This window comes from Rhagoletis pomonella, unplaced genomic scaffold, assembly GCF_013731165.1.
Source record: "Rhagoletis pomonella isolate Grant_MI unplaced genomic scaffold, Rhpom_1.0 Rhpom_scaffold_00003, whole genome shotgun sequence".
NCBI classification, from domain to species: Eukaryota; Metazoa; Arthropoda; class Insecta; order Diptera; family Tephritidae; genus Rhagoletis; species Rhagoletis pomonella.
In genome coordinates, this window is record NW_023458557.1 from 56,381,589 (window position 1) to 56,393,263 (window position 11,675).

Here is an 11,675-nt window from a genome sequence, read left to right on the forward strand (position 1 = left end):
TTTTTTCATTACAATTTTAAAATTACATTTCTTAATTCTAGCAGTTATATTATAAAATAATTATACGTTTAAGTTGCTAGACCAAAGTGCATCATAATAGCCATCCGAGGCGCTGCTCCAATAATATGTAGGATATGAATAGTATATATTTTACCAAAAAATTTACTTACAAAATCACAATTACTGCAAATTATCGCTCAGATTTTCCAATAAATTTGAAACGAAAAGTCAAAGCAAAAGCGAAACAAAGAAACAGTGATATCTACGCATACTTTTTTCACAAAATTTTATGCTCCATTTTTCGTTCTATTTTGCCCAGAAATGAAACTGGAATAAATAGAGTAGGCATTACATGACATGTTTATCACGACATTGGTGTTTTTTTTTTGTGGAATCTAGAGGTGGCAGATATTTGCGTACCTGTGACTTTTACTCAAAAGTCGCGGGTAACTGCTGTGACAACTTCCAAAAAGTCTTCGTGACAGACTGTAACAAAGGAACCGTCGCAATGACGGTTTTGTATAGGATTTCGCATTCCCCAATCGCCTCTGAAAGTTGAATCATGTAAATTCCCTTTAACAGTCAGAGTCGCTGCTCCGAACTGTGACTGTGATAAAATAGAAGTCGCAATTACATTTCGAGAAACTGCGAGCAGTGGTGTTAACCTTAGAGAAATTTCTTTATAATAAAAGGTTATTTAAGACTAAAATCTTGTTAATGTTGTTTGATATTAGAATTTCTCACCATTAAAAATGAGTGTGAATGACCAAAACAAACTTTACTTCGTTTTTAAAAAAGCTTGTCGCGCGAATAGCAAACCGGCATTTAAATATCTGCATACATACATATATGTACATACATACCTAACCAACTATGCATGTACGCTGAATTCGCGTAGAAACGGGGTGTCGTCCATTTCCGTTGTAGCATGGCATATCTTTAGGCGTAATATTTTACTTCTTCTGCCGGGGTGACATCTGGAGTCTAGAATTTGCTACAAATAGCTTTGCTACACTACCGCCGCGGCGCGCCGGCAGCTTTAACAATTTTATAGTGGTTTTACGTTTTTTGGCAAATTACGCTCTGTTAGCCATAAATCTTACTATTTTTTGACCGCCTTTGAATCAAGCCCCCTGGACCATATGGGGAATTCATTTATATATTAAATTGCATTGTCATCGTGATTGGAACTATGCTGAAAATTTCAAGTCTCTAACTTGTCGGAAAGTCAGTTTAAAATCGATTGGAAATTTCCGCGATTTGCGCGGGATGACCAAGTTAAATAAAAGCTTATAAAAATTACTAAAATTAAAACGTTGATACTGAACGTTTTAAATATTGTCAAGGGTTGAAACTCGGTTCCAGAGGCTTTCTGGGGTTGCTGACTACGAATCTGACGTCAGATTTTCAAAATTCAAAATGGCGGTTAAGAGTCTCAAACAAATCCAACAATTTTTTTTTTTAATTGACTTCAGATTCGTAATCGTCGACCCCAAAAACTCTCGAGTGCCGGTTTTCGAATAAATCCAACCATCTTTTAAAAAAAATGGATCGCCATTTTAAATCCACAATTTTGAATTTTACTAGTCTATTTTCGAGAGCATATTTTCGGGCACTAGGCCCATTCTAACTGCCCCAGACAGGTGTGTAATTAATGGAATGTTCCGGCATTTAAATATCTGCATACATACATACCTAACCAACTATGCATGTACGTTGAATTCGCCGACAAGCTTTTTTAAAAACGAAGTAAATTAGTACAAATTGTTAGTAATTTTCATTAGAGTTTGAATAACTCCTTTCACTAAATGGCTTTTAGTAACTTTAACGAGACCTTAATTTATTTTATTTTATTCATTTTAGTGCAGTTTTGACAAAATTTTCGTGCTAAAAAATCTTTTGTTACACTACTTAATTTTATTCCTTTGATTGTACATGTTAAATAAAAGCTTGTTTTTAAAAAATATTTTCTTACATTATTTTATTTTCTAATTTTTAGTCCATTTATAAAAGCGTTCTATATTAAAAAGCGTTACTTTATTTTATGTAAAAAATTTTGCAATAGATATCAAAATAATTCAACTTGCAATGAAAGAGAACAGAAGACTATAGTTGCGTTCCAGATAACTTCGTGTAAAAACCTGTAAAACTGTCAAATAACAAAATTACTCTCTTGAAAGAGAGGAGCGAGAGCGAAACAGTTAAAAGTCATCTGGAACGCGAAAAACCACTTTTCCTGCAACGATTTAAATGTCAAACTATTAGAGCTGGAGAAACATCGATTGAAAGATAAACGTCGATGAAATATCGATATTTTTTGAAACTTTGAAAATCAGGCTAGATATTAACTTCCCCAAAGCATTTCTCCTTTCTAAATTTTCGTTTGGGAATAAATTGGATTAATTAAAAAATATTCATAACAATATACAGTTTAGTATTTTATTTGATATATTTAAAGTACGTTTTCACAAAAAGTCCTTTAAAAATTGATAATAAATCGGGTTTGCGCCGTTATACCTCGAACTCCGACTACGCTGTTTACAGTATTTTTGCATGTAATTCTTCTGCGTAGGACTTTTTGAGTTATTTCTGCCATTCACTATATGCACTGGCAATCAGAAGTGAGTGCAAGGTGTTTTTTGTTTAATATTTGTAACGTTTTTCAAGTGACGGATTTTACGATGTTATGCATATAACAAATGCAATTTATAAACTATAGCGTTAATTCTTTTAATTTTGTTTGCAAACGGTCTTGCGCATTTTATTCTATAAGAAATTTCCTTTTATATGGTAAAAAGTCCAAAAATTTTAACTTGAAAAACATTGCTAATATTTAAGAAAAAAACACAATGCACTCACTTTTGATCGCCAGTGTACATACAGTTTTTCATAACAAATAGAAGTTTTTTTGGGTTTTTACCAAAAGTCACTAAAATTTATCTTTATACATATATCGCACTCATGAAATCTATACATAAAACAAACACCGTTACTTTGCGAACATTTATCCATGATATCTTCATGTACTTCAACACTCCAAGTCTCCAACACCTCCGCAATTCAATAATTTATGTTTTAAATTAGTACAATTAATAAAATTGTAGCAAAAAGGCTTAAGAGACTGAAATTGTTGAGAAACAAACATCGATGTTAGAAGCTTACATAAAAACATCGATGTATCGATGTTACCATCGATTTTTCTCCACCTCTAGAAACTATTTGTCAAAAATTACGCCGGCACAACAGGAAAACAAGGAAAATCAAATTGAAGCTGCTTGTTCGCCACAAACATATAATAGAATTCAAAAAGGTAAGTTAAATTATGATAATGGCCATTTATTAGTTCATACATATGTGTGTTGATATTTGTCAGATCCCGAGTTTATGCGAAAAGTTGCAGACGATGTGCTGGAATCGCAGGGCTGCTCCTTTGGCGAGGTGGTCTTCTCCCAAGTGGGTAAGTAGCAAAAAATTAAGGAATACCTACTTTCATAAAATTTCCGTACATTTAATAAACTATAAGTTAATGTTGTTTTAACTTGCAATTATAGAAAATGGAATGCAGGTTGACTCTGACAAAATCACGCCTGTGGATGACACGCACTCCATACAGTTGACGACCTCTGCAACTGGCAAGTAATGTTATTAACAAACTCCATGAAATTTTAATTTAAAATTTTCAGAGGATGACTATATTCCCATAAGAAAAGGCGAACATTTGAAACATGCTTGGCTAGAAGCGCCAACAAAATTAATGCTGAGCATGATAGAGGAAATTCGTCCCAAAGTTGGGAAATCTGCGACACTCCGCAATAAAACGAAGATGTGGAAAGCAATTGAGGACAGCATGAGAGAGCAAGGCTACAATTTCACAGCAGTACAAATAGAAAATAAATTTCGAAGCCTTGAACCAAAAAAGTAATTTAAAATAACGCGCAGACTGGGAGAAGTCGACAAAGTTGTCCTTATCAGAGGTTGAAAATGGTTTATAGTTATTTTCGTTGCACTAAATTTTAAAATTGTTTTTATTATTTATTAGCGAACTGGATGAAATATTGGGGGAAAAGGCCTCATTGAATCCGGTATTCCTCTGGGAAAGTAGCCAGGTGGATACAAGCGGGGACACCAGCAATTTGAATGAGTCCAATTCCGAACTCACATCGGAAAATGACCAAGCAGGTATATTTCTTAAATACGCACATTCATGTATCTTTAATCACAGGTTTTTTTACCATTAATTTATAGAACGTTTACAATAGTACTTTTTGCAGTATCACAGACGATATGTACATGATCTGCCTTAAGAATCAAAACTAAGCAATTGCTTTTTCTTAAAATTTCAGACCTTTTACTCGATTTATTCAAATAAATTTAAGTAAAAGGTCTGAAATTTTAAGAAAAAGCAATTGATTAGTTTTGATTCATAATGCCCATTATTAAATTAATAAAAACCAATTTACTATAATTTTACAGATGATGTGCCGAGTTATTCAAGGAAGCGGAAGAGACCGAATTCCAATGACCAGCTGCAAAAAACCTTGAGTGGAATGGCAGAAGAAAGAAAAGAATTTCATGGAAAAGTTATAGATTTTTTAAAAAGGAAAGAGGAAAGGGAACAAAAAAAGAAGAAAGGGAGAGAAAGAAATTAGAGCTACTGGAAATAATGATTCAAAAGCATAATTATAATGATAATTACTAATTATTTTTATTTTGAATAATTTAGTAACTACATATAAGAAGTTAGATACAGTGAGTCATACAAGTGTTCAAGAGTTCAAGTTTCAAAAAATACGCAAAAAAGTTCTAAAGATTCATATTCAAAAGTTTGAAATTTTGATGAACATTTTTTATAATTTTGATTTATATGGTTTGGGTTGAAGCATTAACAATACTTTTATGAAAAATAAGAAAAAATGTTAACTTGAAAAACATTGTGAATTAAAAAAAATATCCACACGTAAACACTTGTATGAGCGTCTGCTGTATAAGTAATTAAATGTACAAGCACTGTAATTGAATTAAATTTGAGTTTTTGAAATAATTTAATATAAATGTTTTGTTGTAAACTGTATAAAATATATAACAAAACCATATAACCTGATAACCAGTCAAGCGTGAACAACCCAAATGTGTTCAATGTTTGAAACTTGCATTTAAGTGGTAGGTAAACCTTAATTTATAATTGCCGATTGCGTAGTCGGATTTCTTGGCAAATTTGGTCTCTAACACGGTTACTTCTAGTTGGTTCCCATGTTTCCTCGTCTGCGAATTGGCCTTCATTTTCAACTTCGCTTATAAGCTCAAAGTCGTATACATCTGCAAGATAGTGCAAAACACAACACGCTCCTATAAAGCGACAAAGTTTGTCAATGACTCTTAATTTGCAATAGTAAAGCTGTCTGAACCGTTGCTTTAATAAACCAAAAGCGTGTTCTATTGCAATGCGACCTTTGCTAAGGCTCATATTAAATCTTTTTTGGTCATGGCTCAAATGTCCGTTGTCTTTGTAAGGCGTTATAATGAAATCGCTGCAGGGATAAGCTGAATCTGCAAGCAAATAGTTACCTGAAATGTACAAAGTTTTATACATGAATGCTTGTATGATTTTATAACTGATAAATAATAGAGAAATGAAGATTACCTCCACATGCTGATGCTAAATTTCTGTAAATAGGGGAGTTCTGAAGAACCCAACTATCGTGGCTTGAAACCGCAAATCCTACAAAAACATTGATGAACTTCCTGTGCTCATCGCAAATTCCTTGCATGATCAGAGTTACGTTGCCTTTTCTATTAATATAGTCATCTTTTCTTTCTGAGGGTGGGTCGATCACAATATGGGTCCCATCAATACAACCTTGTTTTGAAAGATAAATAAACAAAGATAATATTGGTAAGAATTAATACAATATTCCATATGTATGTACATATATCGTTCTTGTTTTTACCTATTGCCTTTGAAAAACCGAGTTTAGCAAAATAATTGGCAGATTCTTGTTTTTTTACATTGCTTGGCCATTTTATGACGTCGAGACTCATGCTACTTATGTACTTCGTAACCCTTTCTATTACACGGCAAACGCTTGATTTGGTTACGTTGAAGCGATCCGACAAATCACGGAAGCTGCAGGCTTCATGGCCCGCAAACCATAAAAATAAAGCCCAATGCTTAGCTGCAGACAAACACACTTCAGTGCGTAGGCTTTTATATAAATCGCTTGCTTCGTATTTACTTGCAAAATTTTCAAATAAATCCTTTGAAATACGAAAATGTGTCTTGAACTCTTCCCTACTATATTTGGGCACAACTCTTTCAAAATAATTTTTTATGGAGTTTCTTTTTTTTCTCTCACTCGATTGCAGAATCTTTTCCAGTATGGCATCATCTTCACTATCAGAATTGCCCACCAAAAGCTCATACACATCGTCATCAGATTCCTCTGATGAATCCACAAGTTCCGTTGAAAATGTCCACATCTTGTACAGAAGCGGAAGAACTTGGCTAAACAATTTTTTAATTTTAATATATACATACATACGCAAATACGAATAATTACTTACATTTTCATTTGCATCATTTTTTGCTTCCATTTCGATATATGTTGTATTTATTTAGGCCAAGTTAAAATAACTCTCTGTGTGTTTTTTTTCTATTTTGAATTTTTGTTTGACAGCACAGCTGATAGTTTGACTCTTTTCATGAACTTGCAGGAAGAAAAACTTCGGACTAAAACCTGCAACTTCTGACTGAGAGAGAGAGCAAGTTACTCTCACAAAAGTGGTTTGACTTGCAGGTTTTTCGGCACCTGGAACGCTTTCCTGCAAAAAAAAACTGCAAATCGTGAATATCGTGAGCATCTGGAACGCAACTTATGCAAGCAAAATATTTGCTTACGTTTTGTATTAACACACATATGTACATATAGCAGCAGTTAATTTCATTTAAAGAAATGGCGTGGCGTCCATTTCCGCTGTAGCATATGTAAATGGCATATATTTAGGCGCAATATTTAACTTCTTCTGGCGGGGCGACATCTGGAGTCTTCTAATTCCTACAACGAGGTTCATATCTAGACTAGGTTAATATCTAGAATTTGCCACAAATAGCTTTGCCACACCATCGCCGGCAGCTTTAGCAATTTTATAGTGGTTTGACGTTCTTTGGTAAATTACGCTCTGTTAGCCATAAATCTTACTATTTTTTGACCGCCTTTGAATCAAGCCCCCTGGACCATATGGGGAATTCATTTATATATTAAATTGCATTGTCATCGTGATTGGAACTATGCTGAAAATTTCAAGTCTCTAACTTGTCGGGAAGTTAGTTTAAAATCAATTGGAAATTTCCGCGATTTCTGCGGGATGACCAAGTTAAATAAAAGCTTATAAAAAGGATCTCTCCAAAATTCATCGAAAAATGTATGTATCACTTTTGATCCACTTGGATCAAAACAGTCACATAATTATCTTTAGAAAAACAAAGCTTATATTTGTTTTAAATGGTCGTATATCGATCTGTGGTTGATGAAGTTTCAGAAGAACTTTCTAAAAGTACATCGTTTGAATCCTTTCCCCCGATGAGGGAAAAGTTAATTTCAAAAATAAAATATTATGTTGGTTGGTATGTGCGGAAACACTTTTTCCTAAAAAAAGGGGAAAGGCTATAATTAGGACTGTTTAACCTAGTCCCTATGTTCATATAGGTTGAATGCCCCCAGTCGGAGAAAATTTCCAATATATTGGTAGAACTTGACGACATAACGATCGACATTAATATCGACGGCATACCTTAATTTAAGTCCTCTCCTCTTCAACTTTGGCCAATCTTGGTAAGATTGGTTAATGTTCAAAAGGTTTCTGGTGGGTATTTATGTGGGCAATAAAAAAAACCAAATGACGTCAAAGAATGGCTGACTTCCAAACCGTATCAATCAATCAATGTTTGGATACTGTTATACTGCGGTATTCAAACTGTTTGTGTATGCAGAGTTGCGACACATTGCAACCATATACATTGCTACGGTTGCCAGACGTACTGATTTTATCAGTACATTACTGATTTTATCAGTACACTACTGATTTTTGAACCCTCGTACAGATTTTTTTCAGTTCTTCAATCAGTACGCTAATGTCCTTATTTTTCAAAATTTGTACTGATTTGTAATAGTGGTCTTCCCACCGTACTTTGTACTCGGTAACTCAGTGTTCGGTAATTTTTCCCCATGTATTTTGTTTGTGTAACTTTATTTTACACAAACAAAATACTTTAGAATTTTTTAAGGGTTTTACACAACGTTGGAACTTCGTTAAACTGTACTATAGAAAAGTAAGGAGAAAATAATTTAATTATAGCTAACATGTTTCAGATAATGTTTGATATGCCCAAGAAATTAATACAACGAAAAGAGCAGTTATTTTATGAGCATATCGTCGAGTCATTACCAGTGTTGCCAGAACTTTTTGTACGAACCGGCTAAATTGGCAAAAAAACCGGCTAAAAACTGCTAAAATGTTTCAACTAAATTTCACATGTTTTATTTAAATAAATCACGAGTAAAAAGCCTATTTCCTGGAGAGAAGTTACAAATTCGAGCCAGAAAAAATTTTGCCAGCAATAATTTGCAATTGGGAAAAACATATGATTGTGGCACATGGTTGGATTTTTTGTCGACGATAATTTGAATAAACAAGTTCGTGAAATTTAAGAATTTACAAACTGGAGCGATTTTAAAATGAAAAATGTAAGTTAATACTTGTTTACTTAATTAATTTAGTTAATTCCAATGATTTGAAAGGTACTCGGCAAAAAAAACTGTATTCTTAATCGGAATGCAATCTCAACCAGAGTCGATATAGTAAACCCGACAAAGAAATTGAATCGTATATTTGAAGAAAGTTTTGCTTTTGCAGAGAGTTTTGCTTTACATAAAAATTTGTGCTCTTTTATTTTCATTTTGACTCACTTCAGTGTTGGTTCCTTTAATTCAAGTTCGCATTCGGTATTTGGAATTTAAATAAGTTCTCAGCAAAAAAGTTTGTTTAAAAAAATACATATGTGTACATAGTGCTTGAAAATATAAATTTTTCCCTTACCTTAAACCTTTGGGAGTGGGCATAAATGATGTTTTGTAATTTAGGCAGAATTGAATATGCGCTACCTGGGAAGACAATATCTACATGTAATATTTATTCTGTTTGTTGGCATTATATCCAAACACAAACGCATCTTAAGTGTCTTAAAAGTGAAACAATTTCTTATTTTCTAAGTTTGCGAATAAAACTTCACACTTAAAATTAGGACATTTATAACAAACATTTTATGAAGAAAATCCCTTCTTCGTTTAAAATAAAAATAAGCGAAATTGACCCAATTTCATACAACCCCGCCTGACATGAAAAATTTTCTCCACGATAAGGCTAGTAGCCATTTCTAACAGATTTTGGGTCGCTTAGTCAAAAATGGAAACAATGTACATATTTTAAATTTAAGAAAACAAGGCAAATAGCAAAATCGGCTAAAAACGGCTAATTTTTTCTGCAAAACGGCTAACAAATCGGCTGCCGGCTAAATCGAAATTTTCCGGCTGTTTGCTATCGCAATCGGCTAAATCTAGCCGGAAAACGGCTAAAATGGCAACACTGGTCATTACGTACCAATTGCGATAATTTGATGGACTATAATTTATTTCAAAACAGGGCTGACGAGTGTTGGTAGTTATCAGTTTAATACCAAATTTGAATAATTGAATGGCTTTTGCCTACGACTTAGAATTATTTTTTCTGACACTGTAAAAGAATTTTGCATACAAGACATAGGCTGCATTTCTTTATTCATTCTGAACGTTTGGAATAAACTTTTTTGTTTATTTATTCTTTAGAACGTTCCTGATTATATGTTGACGTATATTCCAAACGTATTCTGTTTATTCCGGCTGTGAAATGAGATTATCCGGAATGTATAAAGAAACGCAGCCATAGAGTTAGATACTCCTTTTAGGGAATTCTTATAGCCCAGTTGTGCATACTTTGCACTGCTATACTATTTTTACGTGAAAATCAAAACCCAACAGACTTCTACATGTGTAGTGCTATGCGTTGCGTAACAGGATCCTTATGTGGCAACTTCATGCAACGCCAAGTATGCATAACTGAGCTATTAGCCTATCAAAGTTTTTGCGATGTTGAAAAAAGTAATTAAAGCCATGAAGAAATGTATAGATGAAGTCTTAAAATAGTGGTGTGTTTCCACAGTTTGAAATAATATGTAATTTTGTTTTTTCAATACTACACTCAAACGAAGCAACCTGAGGGGATCCCAAGTATGTATAAAGATTGCTTCCTGGCGCAAAGAGTAGTGATGTGCTGAATTATCGGTACCCAATACTTAAAAAAGATTTCGGTATTCAATACTTCCTTTTCGGTACCCGATACCTATTTTTTTACATTAAACCTTCGCCCTTATATGCATTTCAAGTTTAGAAACAACTTTTTTTACTAATTTATATGATATCGGCTAAAACACTTTGACGAATGAAGAAGCCTTTCAGGGGGGAGATTCTGTAACCAGTTAGCGACAATATCGGAAAATTTCATATCATACGTCAAAAAAACCGTTACCGATTCGAAAATTGTCGCTAACTGGTTACAGAATCTGCCCCCAGGCCTACAAGAATAATATTTGAATCAGTATTAAGAGCTCTATTGTTTCCTACATTCGAAACTCCAAAATTTTAAAATGAAATGTAAAGAATTCTTTTCCTAATTAATTATTGTTTTTTTTTTTATTTATATACCAAAATATTGTTAAAAACAAGAATTCTGGCCTTTTAAAGTATCTTCAGTTACTTACATTCATAATTATGCTTTGAATACAAGTGTACTGAAAAGTACTGATTTTTATAGCATGTAAAAGTCTAAAGTACTGATTTCGTGCAAAAAAAAATCAGTTGCATACTTTAAATATTCAATATAGCAATAGACAATTTTTCTCAATTTTGCATTTTTAAAACACTAATGGTAACCAAAAACAAACGAAGCATCAACTTTGTTTCTGATACGCTGATTGCTCTAGCAATGCGTTTCAATAACTTTTCGGATGGATGCGTTTTGGAAAAGTCTACATTGTCAATATTTTGTAGTTCGGCGTTATGGAACAACAAGCAATTGCCGTTTTGGAAGTCAGCCAATATTTGCACGCACTTGTCACTGAAATGCAAGAAATTTAAACAATGGACTCGGGATATTATTTAAAGTTATTTATGTTAAAATAAGGGCAATAGTTTGCGATGCACCCGCCAAATCCTTTATTTGTGGAACGCTAGGCCACACTTTGCCGAACGGTTGTGAAAAGTGCACACAAAAACGAAGAAAAGTCCAAGGAATTCTGGTTTATAGTAGTAAATTCGGACATTTGATAACGGATGACAATTTTTCAAATAGGAAGTATTTAAAGCATCATCTTCAAAATTTTTATTACACTCAAACGCCGATGGAAAGCCTGGGGATAAACATGATTTCGCAAATAGCAATTGATAGCATGCATTTACTCGATTTGGGTGTTATACGTAAAATAATTGTTAGGATTTTAAAAGATAAAATTATATTACGGATAGAAAGAAGAAAGCCTTGAATCAATAATAAGTTTAATTCCTACAGAATTTGCAAGGAAAACCAGA

The 11,675-nt window shown here is 33.3% G+C and overlaps 1 protein-coding gene and 1 long non-coding RNA gene across 2 annotated transcripts; one reads left to right on the forward strand and one right to left on the reverse strand.

Annotated features, from left to right (window-relative positions):
- Positions 1 to 3,708: 3,708 nt before the first annotated feature.
- Positions 3,709 to 4,564, forward strand: LOC118736615. The gene is made up of 3 exons (XR_004992738.1): positions 3,709 to 3,974; positions 4,040 to 4,179; positions 4,474 to 4,564. It is a non-coding gene; the product is annotated as an uncharacterized LOC118736615 (long non-coding RNA).
- Positions 4,565 to 5,152: 588 nt separating this feature from the next.
- Positions 5,153 to 6,114, reverse strand: LOC118736616 (protein ALP1-like). Its single transcript, XM_036466667.1, has 3 exons — positions 5,949 to 6,114; positions 5,642 to 5,857; positions 5,153 to 5,565 (listed from the first exon to the last, which is right to left on the reverse strand). Exons 1-3 carry the CDS (start codon positions 6,037 to 6,039, stop codon positions 5,177 to 5,179), a joined length of 696 nt encoding a protein of 231 aa, XP_036322560.1. The 5' UTR covers positions 6,040 to 6,114; the 3' UTR covers positions 5,153 to 5,176.
- Positions 6,115 to 11,675: the final 5,561 nt, after the last annotated feature.